At 24.0% G+C, this 18,648-nt stretch overlaps 1 protein-coding gene across 2 annotated transcripts in view; it reads left to right on the top strand.

The window, feature by feature from the left end:
• Positions 1 to 508: 508 nt before the first annotated feature.
• Positions 509 to 18,648, top strand: part of LOC112599174 (rho GTPase-activating protein 100F-like) — a 36,908-nt gene continuing 18,768 nt past the window's right edge. For both annotated transcript variants that reach the window (XM_025345981.1, XM_025345983.1), the window contains exon 1: positions 509 to 822. In XM_025345981.1, coding sequence (XP_025201766.1) covers positions 751 to 822 — 72 coding nt within the window. In that variant the 5' untranslated portion in view covers positions 509 to 750. The remainder of the gene's footprint in view (positions 823 to 18,648) is intronic.

The raw sequence follows: 18,648 nt of genomic DNA, 5'->3' as shown, positions 1-18,648 counted from the left end.
ATAATATTATATTACCCATTTGTTTTCATATTAAACGTTTACAATGTTTACTGTAAATCACAAAAAGAAAATATGCAATGAGCCATAAAACCATTACTATAGCAAAAAGTATGACATAGTAATTATAGTTAGGTAGGTATTTAGCGAACTAAGAGGATAGAAATATATAAAATAATGAACGTATAAATATTAAAAATTTCTTGATCATATATAATATATAAGTACAAGTATATAACCCACGTGGGAGAATCGTGCGTATTGGCATCATTATACATTATTATATACATCTGTTGTATTTTTGTATACATATTTTATTATATATTGAGTACCTATCTACACAGCGACTGATGACTGATATTTTTCTTTTTATTATATTCTCACCCCCTCGACGCAAATCCACGGAGGGTGCAAAGCGGTTTTGTACGGTTATCGATCGACCCATCCGGCGCGCGCCAGCGCTTTTCGCTCCAGATTAGTCAGTATGCCACGATGACCATAATTATTGTGTTCTCGGCGCTGTAAACACAACACGCGTGTTTTTATCAGGATTCGGCGAAGGATTTTTTTTGCACGAGAAATATTATACGTATGCAGGACGAGTATCTATATACCTCGCACGAATTACGTACGAAGTGATAACATACTATGCACCAATAGAAGCGCACTTCTTTCGAAAGGGGCATGTCGTGTTTCGTGTTTGGAAGACCGGGTGCTTCGGGTACCTGAATCTCTCGGTGGCATTATGGCAAAATGGTAACGACCAGAGTAGCATCAACGAACAAACGATTGTCTGCTGCAATGCTCTGTTGCGCCCGAAAGAAGGTAAGTGCAAATAAAGATTATACCGAGAAAAATTATAAAATTGATTTAGTTTATTATACTTATCTATCGTGCAGACCGGTTACAAGTATAGCTGGCTATAGTACACTAACGAAATCGTAAATCAATATTTATTATATATTATTTATATAATATATATACATTATACATATATATACACACATATTTTGTATTATTATTGATAAATAAGTCTTTTTCCCTCTCACTTACTTTCTCGTTCTCTATTTATTTTTTTTCAGTTACAAGAAAATTAATATTTTCTTTTTAATGATACAAATAAGTTTAGTTAAAAAAAGAAGTACAATTATCTCAAGAAAACATTGAAATGTTTCGTTTAGTATTTATTAGCTTTTATAAATACGTATTATACAATATTTAATATTATTATATTTGATTGTTTTTTTGCAATATTCTAGTAAATATAATTTTCTTTTAAATTTAAACTGTTACTCTAGAGTCTAGATATTTAAGTATAGGTATTATCATTGTACTAGTTTAAATAATTTATTTTTTAATACAAACAAATTTTTAAATCTTATATAATTTAAGTTAAACAAAAGTATAACACACGTTTTCTTAAATTTTTTTATTAATAGCGATAAATATTTTACAATAAAAATTAATACGATAAAAAAATCCAACAAAAATCATAATTTAATAATTTGCATCCTAATGTAAGAAATCATTTATAATTATTATATAATATACTCGTTTATACGAATACGATTAATGAATGTTTATTGTATAAAAAATATATTACTACAATATAAAGACAATATAATATCACAAATATGATAAATAAGTTAAAAATTTCTAGATTCTATATTTAGTAATTACTTTTTAAAATGAATAAGCTTAAATATTTTAGTTGAATTAATAAACTGTATTAAAAATACTTACATTGATTGAAATATGATACGTGGAGTTTCACTGATCATAGACTTGGATTGATTTCGTATTTTATTATATTAGTTAAATAACTTACAAATTGAAAAATACATATTGAATGGATTTATACAATCATGGTACCTACATTTATACCATCTATACAATACGTAGGTAGCCAGGTAGCTCATATGTCATAACTATAACTATACTCAAAATGATAAAGTTTTGCAATATTTTTATATCTATTACTTATACTATTTTATGTTAATACGGATAAATTTCAACATAATAATGTGTATAAAAATGCTACATAAAATACATCAAGTTATGACCATATCAATTACAATTTAAGTAACCTTCTAAAGCACTAAGTATAAATTTTTGTTTATTAAAGTTATCTTATACTTTTATTACTGAGATGAATGAATTTTATTGTTACCTGAAATTATTACAATGATCTTGAATTATATTGACATTGTGTAATTTTATATTATATGGCATTGCAAACTACAAATAATCCTACATTAGATTATTTATAATTATGAGCTATGAGCTGTATTTTGTTAGAACTAAGTACATAGGTAATACTAAACGATATAATATATATATATATATATATATATATATATATATATATATATATAATTTTAATAAAACTTAAAAGTTATAAATTTACAATTATATAATTATTTAAGATACAAAATTTAACTTCCTTAATTTTGTTTATATAAAACTTGTGTAACACTTTATGTGTATTTATTCAGGTATTAGGTACATACAATATTATGCATTGTACATAATAAATATAATAAAAATCATAATAAATATTATTAAAAAACCAGTAAAAAGAATTTTTACAGCTTAAATTTAGATTATTGTATGAGATAATATTTTATTACTGTGTATTTGTATCATATGTTTAATATAAGATTAGCAGTATATTCAAAAAGGCTAACGAGATTGTTCTCTCCCCTAAAATTTAAAAATTATTCCAATGTTTAGTGAATATCTAACAAAATAACAGCATCCCCCCTTACAAAAAAGCAATATCCATAAATTTCACTGTATAATATACATCTATATTCTATACGTATAATTGGTAATAACTAACAGGAAGAATTCAAGATTATATTATTTAGCAGTGTTAATAGTTAATAGTGTTTTTTAATGAAAACGTAAATGGATTTCCTAATTAACTGACACTTGTTTGGACATAATAAATTTCCATCAGAAATAGGTATACAACATTCAGAGCTTATATAAGTGCGTAAAACTGTGAGTATTTGAATACGAAAAAGGTATCAACTCTCCGAAGTTTTAAATTATGAACATGTCCCGTCCCTTTTCCCATTTAGAATAATTTTTAATTTTTAAATTTATTTTATTTTGGTTAAAATGTATTTATCAAATGTATAATTGAACATAATACATGGTAAATAATGTTAATTAATAAATGTGCAGAAAATATATAACTAATTGCATCATTAAACGTATAGAAAATTTTATATTATTTATTAGTTATTTGACCATTTTACATGTATTTACTGTCGTATAACGACTACCAAGGATATAAATTAGTCCTTTGGATTAAAATCCAATTATAATTTATATTATCATTAACGATTTAAAACTAACCTAAAGCATAATGCAGTTGACATTATAACAATACAATAACAACGGTTTTATAATCTGTTTGCGTGGAGTTAATTTTCGGTGAGCATTAACAAAATATACATGTAATAATAATAGTTGAATTTGGTTTTGTACTTAGTATATTTTGTTTGTTTATGTTGTTTTAAAACATATAAAGAATACGTGTTATACACTTATAATATGTACGCAGTATCATATATATATATGGTAGGTTTGGTTAGGTTAGGTATACTTAATGTATGAAAGTTGCTGCAAGAATCTAATTTACATTTAATAAACCAATATAGGTATATCATACATTTTTTGCATAAAAAAAAATGTAAAAATTAACTTTTTAAATATACTGAAGAATTATATAGTTTTTATACCGTGTTTAAATTATTTGATATTCCTATTAAAATAACGTTTTTACCCCATACAGACATCATAACAATATATATTTCCGTCTCTAGTTGTAGATAATCTAAATTTCATGTCTAAAACGACTAAAACTATATATTCAATTTTTAGAAAATAATTTACTAGATTATAAAAATATTATTGAAGAAAAGTTACAATTATGGCAGTCCAAATGAAAATCACTTAAATGCAATTAAAATATTGACAGAATGTGATAGTGATATAATATGTTCCCAAAAATATACCAAATCTTAAAATTAGTCTTAATTCTACATCTTTATTAGTATTTAATAGCTTTAATAAAAGCGTTTTTCTACTTTGAGGAAACAAAAAAAATATATTAGAAATACAACATACTCTGAAGATAACAACATTTTTGGTCTAAATTTATTATTTATTCATAAAATTATTGAAATTTAAGATGAAAATGATAGGAACAATTTTCTTATAGAGAATAAACGAAAAGGTTAAAATTAACTTCGAAATTAGCTGAAAAATTTCTATAGAAAGATATTATTGAATTTTGAGTTATCCAAGTTGATATAATACGGTATAAACTATAAATGTATATTATTATAATAATAAAATACCATATAATCTTAGAAAAAAAAATATCAATCTACCGTAATACTAAAAGTAAAACAAACGGTTTTAATATATATTTTAATAAAAAACCTACCACAAAATATACTTAATGAGTGATATAGGCTGACAAACGTTTTCTACTCAGAATCATTTTTTGTATACAATATTATGTTATTGAATTCAAATTTTTAACACATCCATAATTGTGACTTATTCAACTCCTAATGTATAGGAAAACGGTATCCACTTGTCTACATTTTTGTTGTATAGGTATAAATAAATAATACATAGCCATAATTTAAAAATTTAAATGTTAGATCATTTTAATTAGGTTTTTGTTATGGTATATAAAGACAAAATCGATGTTTTTATATAAATTATAAATACCTAAAATGGATCAAAATATTTAAATGTAAAATTTCATAGATGTTTAAAACAAATAAAAATTGATAGAATAGTAATTAACTAATAAATGTATAAGCTTATGTATTTTAATACTAGTAAGTAATATTATAAATTACAGTATAATAATTATATATATCAACGGCCACTGGCCAGGACGTACATATTTTAATATTTATAATAAATAGCAGGAAGAACAGTTATAAATTAGGGCAGAATTTAGGAATGTAAAAACGCCTAAATATGTAATAAAGGAGAGATTGGTTCTCCAAAAATATACTAAATGGTCACTGGTCACTATTATCAATAGTAAATATATAGTAATTTTCAATTACAAAATTGTTAAATCGCAAATAAAAATAAGTACAATTTTATAAAAAAAATTAAGTATTAATCTTGATTAAATTACATGATGTTAATTAAATTATTTTGGTAATTAATAAAGCTTTCATCTACCTGTCCTATCTTTCATATCTATTTAAAGTAATATTTCATAAATGCTAATATGATATAAACAATAGACATACACATTTTACATACTAGATATACAGTATATTTACATAGATTTTAAATGGTGTTTAAGGTTATATGATTTTCGCAATCTAACAAAACAGGCTTTATATGCAATAAAGTATTTTAAAATATCAGCCCTATTTAAAACGATGGACAAACTTTTCAATAAACAATATTTCCATCTATGAGAACTTTGATATCATAAGTTTATTTTCTTTCGGCCGCCACATTCTCAAAAAACAATTTTTGAAAATATCAAATGATCCGAGATAAAAATAATACAATGTCTACTCGTGATATACATCCTTATTTGGATGATTAAATCTTGAAAGCAAATAACAATATTATTATGCTTTCGAATAAGGCAACCCTTATGTTGGATAAGCTGCAGTAGTGCTGTAAAGGTATCTTGAATCCCTTGGAGACAGCTGCTGACATTATTTACATACATGATTTGTATTACGAAATGCGCACGATTTATGTTTATTATATGATATTTCATAATCATAACACACAATCTCAGACACCCAACAGACTATCGAACTGGCAATAGAAACATTGTAGATATATATGTAATATAATTTATAACAGGTATGGTTTACTATTTGTGTATAGCAGTAAATGTATATATTTATATATATGTATATTGTATATACTACTATACTAGATGATCCATTTAACATAAGATTATTTTTTTTCTCGACTCATTTTTTCAAAAACGTTAAATTCTTTTGAAAATAATGTTAAGTCATTAAAAAACAATATATTTTTACTATTTGTATTACTTTAATTTTTTACTATTTTAATAACAAAGCATTTTTAATTCCTTTTTCCAAAACAAAATATTTTTTAAAATACTTCGATACATAAAAATAGAATTTTTTACGAGTATTTTATGAAATATAAGCATTTATTAAGTATAAATGAGAAAAGTGGTTACTACAGAGATATCCCGCAAAATGTTGGCCCAGTACTACGCTATTTAAAATTTTGAATATCTATTACTAATAAACTCTGAAATTTGATTTTTAGAAACCAAGATACTCCGAATAATATTCTGTTCAGAAGTATGAATTGAAAAAATTTGTTTTATAATAATTTAAAATTATAAAAAAAAAATATTTTCAAAAACGTTAGTATTTTTGAAAATAATGAGTGTCTTACGACTCTTACGATAAATGGATCACTCTGTATGTATATATATATATGTATTATATATTATTATGTCTCTGGTTTAACGACCCCGAATGTGACTTTATACACACAACCACTCTATTATATACAATATTATGTGACCTAACCTCGTCCCACACATATTATTTCAGTTAGGTATGTTTAATTATTTTGTGCCACATTGGTAACTAATCACCCCTACTCGGTTACTCATAATATACACACACATATACGCGTATTTTTGTATTATATTGTACATTAAACATAATATATATTACTTGTTATGTAATACGCCGCAGCTATATTATATAAATCGAACAATGTTTTTGTATACCTACCGCTATAATATAATATGAGGATTTGTTTACCGTAATTAAAGATTTAATATTACTATACTATTATTTACTTGTGCTATATTGTTATGCTATAATATGTATGTCGTATGTGTAACGTCGGCTAATGCCGATATGGTAAACTATATGTATATATATTTATATATCATATAATATATAGTCAAATAATTGATGTTATTCGAGATTTTATTTTTTTTCTTAAATATTCGTCCCTAAATTTTGATTTTAAAAATAATACGATCTGCTGGTTAAAAGCATCAACCAAAATATGCATGTATTGTACTTTTGTACGACACAAATGTATATTATTATGCTAATGAGCATTGAATGGTGAAAACACGTATATATATAATATTTCATACTGTTGTATCATTAATGTGTACTTTATACAAAAAGAAATATAAACTATAACGTAATTTTCAACGGACGATGCACCAACGTCGCGGTCGTTATGGTGAAAAAACATTTCTTATTTTTTTCGCGGATAAACATTAAAGGTCAGAGTGAAAAAATAACACCAAAAAAAGCAACTACAAGCAGATTCTCTTTAAGGTTTTATGTTATTTATGTTTATATCATCTATCTATATACATAATGTCTTGGACGGGTGGACGGTATTTTACACTCGCGCCGTTTTCGCGCGCGGGATACCCACGACGACCGGCGATACAGTTTTAAAGCAAAATCGATAATAAAAAAAAAAAAAAACATGATTTTCTTACACTTAAACTCTGTTGGACTCTATAAATTGTTTTTATTTGTATGGCCGTCATAACAACAACAGTGTACGAAAACTTATTCAAAATTTAAGCACATAAATGCATTTAATATTATCATATTATATTAAATAGGTATCGCAAACAACACTTGTTTTGTATAATAATATAATATAAAATATTATCGGTAAAAAATTTAATGTCACAATGTTTGTCCAGCTGGTGACACTAGTCTTATCCAGTTTTCACATTTGTATATGTATATAAAAAATACAAATTGTATTATAAATTATATATATATATATATATATATATATATATATACGAGTATACGAATAATTTTCTCTTCGCCATATCGATTTGTCCGTCGTCTTTAAAAATGATATATTCAGCCACATGTGTGTGCATAGTGTAAGTATAATATACTAGGATATTGCTTGTACTTAGAAATAGCGTTGCATATAAAATGATATTTGTTGACATAAGAAAGGGGATTGGCAACGATTTCGACGAGGAAAAGAAAAAAAATCGTCTTTTTATTGCAAGAAATATTTATTTTGTACGCTTCCTCCAAACACTATATATTATAATATATACAGGGTGATTCATCCAGCTCATCCTTATTTTTCTTTTAATAATGGTTTTTTTTTAAATACTGATTTTTTATATTTGTAAATAACTATATTTAAAGAATATATTTAAAAAATACTCTGTTAATTATTGTTAAGCAGATAATTATTTTTAAATGTTAATCTATCTAAATCAAAACTCAAACGAGTAGTTTCTGAGTTATAGAAATTTTATAATGTTAATAGATTTTTAAATGATTTAACGAAATTAAGACTGTATAAATGTAATGTATGTAATATTTAATCAAGTACTTCTTAAACTAAAAAAACTTTAAATATAAAATGTTGATCAATTACTATAAATTACTGTGATTTTTAAATCATCATAGTTTTTATATTTTCTAAAACTATTTTTTATGGATTTATTATTTTGTATCTTTAATACCTAAAATTAATTATCTCAAAAACTATTTGTTCAAATTTTGATTAAGATACGTTTAATTTTTCAAAAAAATAATTTACTAACAACTTTAAGGAAAGGGATGATTCTTATTTTAAAAAAGAAGTTAGTATTACCCCAGAATACTCTTTAAATAGTATACAGTATTTGAAAAGTATATACTTAAAAAAATTCCAAATTAAAAAATTTCATTAGTAAATGAAAAATTAAGATGAGGAGTTTACTTAGTGAATCACCCTGTATGCTCTTTTATAGTCATTTTATTTACATTATAAATATTCAATTTTTTTAATGCGTCAGATTGTCCAAAAAATAATTCTAATATTATTTATTATGCGTTTACAATATACATATATTGATACTAATGTCCTATCTAAAAGCTACTGGTGTCATTAAACATTTAAACGTACATAATTTGTTTGATTTTGATACCATCGAAAATGGAAATACAGAATTCATTGCTGGTACATAACATATTTAAATAAATATTTAATATTGTATTAATATTTATAGGAAAAATAAATCTTTCCAACCTACAAATGGTATTTTATTTTACATTATACAAGTCATTTAATTTTTGTTTTTGTTATATTATAATGGAGTTTAAATTTCATTTTCTCTCGTGAAAAAAAAATCATATCTGAATACATCTCTAGAATCCGTTGACTAATACCTACATACGTAAACACAGTAGCCAATAGACACCTTTATAATTACAAAAAATTACTCTGAAACGTCGTACCTTAAACTAAGTTAATATAATATATCTACTATTTATACAAACTTTTAATACATTATACTTTATTAGTATAAATGCTTCTCTAACACTATTACACTATAACATAGAAATCTGTGTTTATATTAAGAATAAATTATAAATTATAAAATACATAGAATAAATGTAGTATATAAAATATATTATTATCCTACCTGATAAAGACAATTTTTTCTAAATTACTTTTTTCTTGGACTTTTTTACTATTTAGCATAAATATTAAATTATTCATGAAAAATTGCACAAGTGCTGTATACAACTTATAAGTTATAAAATTGTTTTGTCTAAAATTTATGGAGGTACCTACTTCAATTACTTAAATGTTCTAAATTGTAAGATATATAATGTGATACTGTAATTATATTTTAAAACCTAGTTTACACAGTAAACTTAAGAACAGATTCATACTCATTGTTTCAAAAAGTATTAACTTTTTCACTTGTTAATTAGGCATAGTTTTTTGAAGAATTTAAGATACCTATTAATTACTTGACTACAATACTACATATTGTACTTGTATGCATATCTAATATTTTTAATTATTCTTATTTTTTTTTCATCTTTATATGCTTATTAGCAAACTATTACTATTTATGTATAAATTAATAACTATACTTTTATAAAATAAATGCAAATATCAAGGAGAAAATAGGTTTTAATTTATTTATGAATATTTAAATTTTATCTAAGATTTAGTAGAGTAGTGACAACAGGAATACCACGAAACGTGTATGGTTCATACTCCATTACTATGTGAACAAATTTTATATATTACAAACTGTATGAATTTAAAAAAAATGTAAAAAGTATACTCATAAATTTGTGTAATTTAATTTTTAAAATTTTTAAAATGGGTACCTATTTTTATTATCTTATTTTCTTAGAAAAAAAAAAATTAAAATTGATCAAATTAGAAAAGGATACATATTTGATATTTATGATAATATACGAGTAGTAATATAGAATTACGCACTTGGTAATACGCTGAGGCAAGTCAAAAATGTATAAAATATTAATGTATATAATTATAATATATAAGCAATACCTGTTTGAGATAATAAAAAAAAAAAATACAACCTATACTTACAATTTAATTAATTTTTTTATAATTGTTTATTCCGAATAAAATAATCACGAGACATTTTCCTCCATATCATAATCAAACTTGTGAGAATGAAAATCGTCAGCTTACACAGTTAAAATATTAATAGTCATTAATAGATACGATTTTATTGTTTGAGCGTGCTTTTGACATTATTTTGAAAATTTAAAAATGAATATTATAATTAATGAGTTATTATCTGAATAATTTTCCATATTTTTAATAAAAAAAAAAAACAATGTATAATAATGAACAATACAAAATATGATTAGTGATGATTGTCAGAAATAAGAACAAATACCGACAACGATTGAATTTGCTGCACCACTAACTAAATAATATAGTAATATTTTATTGAAATATTGGATGACACTTGCACGTTTCAATTACTTTACACCAAAACGTTTGTATAAATACACATAAATTTAATTTTATATATAATAATATATGTCCTGCCTTAACGTCTATAAACGAGCAGATGATGACATGCGGTGTGTAATTAAAGCTAGTGATGACTTGATATTTAATATATAGATGCTATAGTGCTATACTTATCCCAGGTTGTACAAATACTAAACTTTTAATGAATCAATAGTGAGCTATTGGTTCCTTAAACATGATTTAGTAGCCCATGATTGATTCATTAAATTTATCAAATCATTAAATTAATCAATTTTTCATACGACCTAGCTTTAATAAATTATAATACAGCACGTTATGTGGCGATTATTTTATCAATTTTCCCCTCGGATTTTCTAACGTCTTATCTATGTTTTAATATGTAAATACATTACATTTCAATTTTTTAGTAATGGTTATAGATGCACAGAAACTGTATATAGCATAAAAAGGGCCGTGAATAATAAAGTTGGTGATTTTGTAGTGCATTGTACCTTGACTTCATGGTGTGATACCCGTGGTGGTACTTGAGTCATTTGATGTGGGTATATATCAATTGCGCCGAAAATCACTGGTAAAAAAAAAAAAAAAATTATGGGATGGGAAAAATGTATACATCAATTGTGCCGATCAGTATTTCAATGTTATAAATTGTGTACATCAATTGCGTTGATCGATTTTTAAATATATTATTATATAAACGTGTATAATACAATTAACCGACATGAAAAATTATTAGACATGGCAAAATTAAATATGATATTTGACCATTTGTTCGATATATTTTTAATTGCCTCACAATCTGATAAAGCTGATGTTGCCAGACAAGTCACTTTTATATCAAATATTTTAAAACTTTTACAGTCATTGACTTTTAGATTATAATTTTTTAATATACCTTTTTTATACCGGCGCAATAGATGTATACTATACAGGTAGTGTCCCAAATCCGGCGCAATTGACGAACACCGTTTGATGTATATTGAACTGAAGTTGAACTGAAGACTTGATTTGACACAGTACGACACTATATTATTATAATACGTTCTTGCGGATACAAAAAATTAGAAAACTGTTGCGATTGAGAATCGGACAGTGGAGACGAACACGGAAAAGCCCACTGCATCAACAGTTTCGTATAATAGACTATCCGACGGAAAATAACGTAAAAACCCGCTTGCCACGAGTACCGTCGATATTCATCGATCGAATGGTCTAGTTAATACCATATAAACTCAGAAAAAATTGAAATGATGAGTATAGATATGGACTAAGTTGTATATCATTTTTGTCTTATAATTTTGTATCCAAAGTTCTCTCTCTCACTCTCTCTCTCTTCGTGTGTATGTTCAGTACATATTTTTATACGTCTATGGATTAGACTATATGGGTTTAACATCTCTATACCTGAACTCACCGATAAATGTTTCGGCAACAATATTCCAAAAGCGTCCGTTCGTGAATTCTAGAGGTTTCTACTTCACAAAAAAACGTGAAAAATATTTCATTGGTAACCAAAATAGTGTACTGGCCGAAAAGGGAAAGGTTCATTTTGGCCAAAAACGGTGCCGCCCGGGTAACTGATCAATTTTATGACAGCCATCATCGAGTCATCGCCGTTCTTTTTATCAGCGTCTAGGACAAAAAAAACATCTCAAAATAATGAGACGTTTTAGTCTTTAAATATAGCAGAAAATGGTAAACCACCTATAAAATAATATTAATAATAATATATTTTGACAGAGTATGACGAGTATGTGATCGAGATTATGTTCATGAGGTATTTTTTAGATTCTGAGTGGAATGATAATATATTGATTTTACAATGATATGTTTTTTAGGTATATATCTGTATAACCTAGCCGCTAATTTTTACACAAATTCAGTTTTCAGAAAATCGATTTGGTTTTTGGTGTTACTCGAAAATGAATAATTAGATTCTTTTACAAAATGTTTTTTTATTCATTTTCTATAAATAATATAATTTTCAAAAGATTTTATTCTTTTTGAACTATTTATAGACATTTTTAATTTTCAATTTTCATAAATCTTGATTAAATATTATTCACAGGTTTAAAATGATTGAAAATGTCATACAAGATCCCACTTAATTTTTGTTATAGATATACAAAAATATTTAAAACATATAAATATAATTTATTTTTATAGATTTTTTAAATTCAAATTAGGACGAAATTATATGTTTAATCTATTAATAACGGCATTCATTATTTTATAATAGTTCAAAAACTTTATTCGTGGGATTTACGTATATTATTTTTATTTTATACACACTATTTTGGGCAAAAATTAATTCAAATACTACTGTATTACTATAGTGAAATGCATTACTTTATCTAAAAACAATATTAAAAACACAACGAAGTACATTTTGTGATACAAGATCAATAAACCGTCTCAACTCAAAATCGTTTTTTTTTATATAATGATAAATTATTGAATTCAAATTTAATGCATCCATCACAGTAACTCACTTGACTCCTATCGTGCTATAAAGTAATGCCCACTTTAAATTTTGAGCGGAGCGATGAATGTATTGATTTTACAATGATGACTGATGAGTATTATTTGTGTGTGTGTGTGTGTGTGTAAATACTTTAAAAGAAAGTAAAAATGTTTTGATTTTCAAAAATAGGAGTGGTTTTTGGTTGAAAATTAGATCTAGTTGGTATTTTGAAGAATCAAAAGTAAAAAGATTAACGTAAATACAATTTTGTTTCTTCAATAGATGTAATTTAAAAATAAATAACTATAGATACTTGAAATTTTTACCAAATATTTATATCATTATTTTAATTTTATGATAAAATTTTCAAAATATTTAGACTATTTTTAAGCTGTTTATTATTTGTAGGTTTAATATATTTTCAATGATTATTAGTTTTTTTTAAATATCAATTAAAAATAATTCACTGAATAAAAAAATCTTGAAAAATTAATACAAGATCCTAGATAAGTTGTTCTATTATCTGTATAAAATTATTGAAAATTTTTTGGTACAATTTTTTTTATATATATTTGAAGTCAGAATTTTGATAAAATTCGTAAATATCGTAAGAAATTGTTAATTATTTTGTAGTTAGAAAAAAGTTCATTAAATTTTTATTTTTATCACTAAATTTTGAAAATTTTGTATAAGTTTCTTCATAAGTAATTTATACTGAAACCAAAAAATCTAACAAATATATATGTAATTTCTAATTTATTTTAAGATTTTATCTAAATTATACTATGAGTCTACGAACTTTTTTTTTACTGTTTTATGGTGTTTACTGAAATATTTTATAACAATTTTGAGTAATATAAGTAGATATAATATGGTATAAATATATTATATTATTGTCTATTATTCTAATAATTAAATACGATATTTTCGGAATAAAATTTATGACTAAATTAAAAACTACTCGTACTATTACGTGCACCTCTGTTTTAACATTTTATTTATTACTAATTGCTGTTCGACCAATACATTAAAATCAATAAGTAATTACTTATAAATTAAAAATATTATATAAAATTATTTTTTATTTTAATTTAACACACCTACCTATAATCTCGAAATTGTATAATTCTTTTAAATATAACATGTAGGTATGCATAAAATAATACATTGTTTAATTAAAATTATGTGTTTTTACTCATTAAATATAATTTTTTACAAATATTTAAAAGAGTTATTAATTAAAATAATATAATAAAGGGTTATTGAGTACCTCTTTCATGACAGTGTTAGTGCCCAATGGGCAGTGACATAATATGTCAATCATGTGTCAATCATATAATACTTAAGTAAATAGTTATTGACTAGATACATTTTACATTATATACATATCATAATAATTATTTTGTTACTAAGACCTAAGTCCTCGAAAGGTAAATTTAGAATAATGTAAATTGCAAAGAATAAAAATGGTTATAATATTTTTGTTATTTTTAGATGTTAAACTATATTGAGAATTGTCTTTTGAATAATAAGGACATCATATTTAAAGATACATCAAGACTCTTTTTTTAATTTTACTAAACCTGAATTTATTTGTAATTTTAAGATCACTGGTCTCATAAATACGTTAAATCACTTAAATCTATAACAATAAATAATATTTAAAATTAAAAACATCGTTTAAATTGTTGTTCATTCCTCATCTATGCCTTATACACATTCATAAATATCGGTTTGAATAATAAAAATGTAAATAAATTATTTTTTTGATAAATATATTTGAGTAAGTGCTTAAAAATGTTTATAAAAAATTAAAATTTACTCACTCTGTTACATGCTAGCACGATTAGTGTTGTAGATAATATAAACATTGAATAATATATTTCATTTTTAATGTAATCGTGAATATCAATCGGAGTAATCGGACATTAAAAAAGAATATAATATAAGAAATCAGTTTCGTATAAAATTCAAACTAAAATATAATTTCGAATATTTAATAAATTTGTTCATTGTTGATATCCATGTGATTATTATCAAACGCTAATGTTTTGAAATTATAAAAACCCCATTAAATTACAATATCTAAACTTGTAATCAAAATAGTATTATTTTGTGATACTTAAACAGTAAATTAGGAAATAGTTAAAAATGTAAACAGTTTATGAATTTAATAAATTCAATTTATATTCTTGATTTTGACGAACAAGATTTAATCTTTACAAACTCAACTAAATGGCTAATAGTTAGGTACTTCTGATATTGAGATTGAGTAGCTTAAATTATATGCTCTGCACATTAAGACTATTAATAAGTCATTAGTTTTTTAGTTGTTTGACTTAAATCATAATTAAACCGTAATACATAAATAAATAACATAGATATTAAATATTAATTTACCTGTAAAAGGTATATAGGTACTTTAATATTTATACCCATTACATATTTACATAAAACACGGAAATTAGATATATCTAGGTATAATGCATAACATTAAATAAATACTAAATATTTGGTGAATGTATGGGTATTTAAGTTTTATATTATTAATAAAAAAAAGAAAGTATATTCAACTGAATTCGTAATCAAAGTAACGCATATATTCAGTTCGATCAAACAGACAATAAAATTACTATAATTCGGCTTCAGCTTAATAATTGGTCCGCCTGACCAACTAGGTATATCTTCTGACATTGCATATTTTGCATATTATTACCTATGCATTTACATCAACAGTTGAATTTGATTATATAATTTCCGGTTAATCTACGGAATTTGTCATACTTTCAGCATACCTGTTTACCTTAGAATTTATACAAACATAATATGGTGACATGCTTACATATAACTTCTATTTATGTAGTCGTGTTCAATTATTTTAAAGCCCTTTCCAGATTTTAAAATTAATTATTGGAATATAACAATGTCAAAATTACTTTTTTGAAATAATTTTACGATAAATAGATAATTAATTAGGTACAAATCCATTGTTTAAATAACTCTCTAGAATCTACAAAAGTGTAGAGTAGGTAGATAGGTACCTATGTTGTTGTTATTAATTATATATCAAATAAATTGTATTGGTATATTTTACCTTTATATCAGATTTTTAAATAATTAAAAGTCAATAAAATCAATAGATAGCATTTTAAGTACCTAGATATACCTTCCTACTATTATATTTCTCAAGTTTTCGGGATATCTATAGCAAATATTACAAATACCTACAAATTGCAGTACCTATTAACTAAGTAGGTATATTCATTTTCAAAAATCATTATTATCAATTATTACTTTATTAGTATCAAATCTATAGGTATTAGGTCATAGGGGTGGCAAATTTTTCTAACGTAACGTGCAAAAAATTCTATGATTTTTGTTTTTTTGTTACTTACATATCATTAAATTGTATTTAAGTATATAAAAAAGAAAAAATGTAAATAATGTTTCACGTCTCATTTCAGACACGCAAATCACGGATGCAATCACTGTCATAGAGTAATATACTATTAAGTAGTATTGTACACAATTTAACAGTTATTGCCATTCGTGAGTTACGATTACTATCTTTTTAAACTTAACAACAGTTTTTAAATAAATATTAACTTTTAAATTAGGTAAATGAAATAAATTAATAATATAACGAATAGGTATAAAGTATCCAATTATTGATTATCAGACGATTTACATCAGTAACCAGTTGAAATCATAATTGAGTCAAAGGATTTCAAGATTTTAATCAGTTTCGAGCGTGGGGAGGATTAATTCTAAATGGTATTGCCTATTGTACTACAATAAAATTGATATAAGATATATTCAGCGAGTTTTCTCAGATCTAAATTGAGTGATTGCTCGTCAGTCAGCAATTAAAGTTAAAAGAAAGGAAATAATTAGAAAAAATGCTCACACCTGATAATTTATAGTTTTACTATACCATCACTGATTTAAATTACCTACTTAGTACCCAAATGCTGGATTGAAAAATTGATTAGTTAAATGGTTTCATAAAATTCAATCGACCAATCACGGGCTACTAAATCATATTTAAGGGACCATTAGCTTACTATCGATTGTTTAGCTATTGTTCAAGGAACTTTACAATAGACTGTTAAATGTTCATTAGCAAAATTTAAAATTGTTACCGATGTTAATCATTATAGAAAGTCTTGGAAGTTATGGCTATTAAAATTGCAAAAAATATATTTTTTAAATGTTTAAAATATTTTTGATAAAAATAATAATTAATAGAAAAGAAAAAACTACAAATGTAATTATTATAAATTGTTGAATTTACTCTAAAATTTAGAATAAATTATGTACAGTTAGTTAACCAAGAGAGAATTTTAGGTAAAAACTAACAATAGTTCTCAACTATCATATTTAAAGCTCCAAAAATTAATTTTTTGCAACAAATGGATTTTAACGTGAACGTAGATTTATCAATTATATATACTACAATTTATAATTATTCAATTTTGAAAAATCGGAGTACTTTCTTCAGGGCTCTATAGTAGCTAAGTGTTGAGTGTGCCGCGTAATTGTGATGTTTAGCGTAATGGATGCGTTAAATTTAAATTTTTAAATTGTCCTAAAAATATCTAATTATATATTTATATAATTCATAATTTTTTTTTTTTTTTTACACAGTGGATTGAACCTATTTTTTCAATAACAAATTGCATGTACCTAAATAATTATATCATTTTATATTATAGCTTTCATTAATTAATAGAATATAAATCAATACCGATGTAGACATATCGTAAACCTGTATGAATAAATTTGTGGTATAAAATATAAATATAATTATCCTAAATATTTTGGAAATTCAAAATAAAGTCCTCACAAATGATTTTTTAGGAAAATAACAAAATAACATTTAAATGATATTTTGTCAACATCTAAATTAAAAAGCATATAAAATATGAGATTATGTTTCAGTAAATAACTTATGAGGAACCTTTTACTTTTTTTTACCATATTTTACTCAAAAATAAAAATTTTATCGTTTATAAATTGATAAAAATTCTTTAAAAAAATAAATAATAATTTGTTATAAATAAAACAAAAAGGTCTAAAATATTTTTTGACAATTAACAAATTTTTAAAATTTACTGAAAAATGTATGTTACTAGTTAATTATTATTGAAAAACAGGTTACTCTACTGAGAATTTATAAAAATAAATTTTTTAACACAGAATATGATTCAAAATTATATCATACTTATAATACAATTTTCCGAACAAGCAAGTGTATGTTCTTAAGACCAAATTATTAATAATAAATAATGATTAATAATTAATGAAATTTATAGAAATTAATAATTTATACTTAACTAGTTATACATATTATA

The sequence above is a fragment of the Melanaphis sacchari genome, unplaced genomic scaffold (assembly GCF_002803265.2).
Source record: "Melanaphis sacchari strain LSU unplaced genomic scaffold, SCAv2.0 Contig4_pilon_pilon, whole genome shotgun sequence".
Taxonomy (NCBI): Eukaryota; Metazoa; Arthropoda; class Insecta; order Hemiptera; family Aphididae; genus Melanaphis; species Melanaphis sacchari.
Note: the sequence above shows the minus strand (reverse complement) of the source record. Positions and strands in the feature narration are given on the sequence as shown.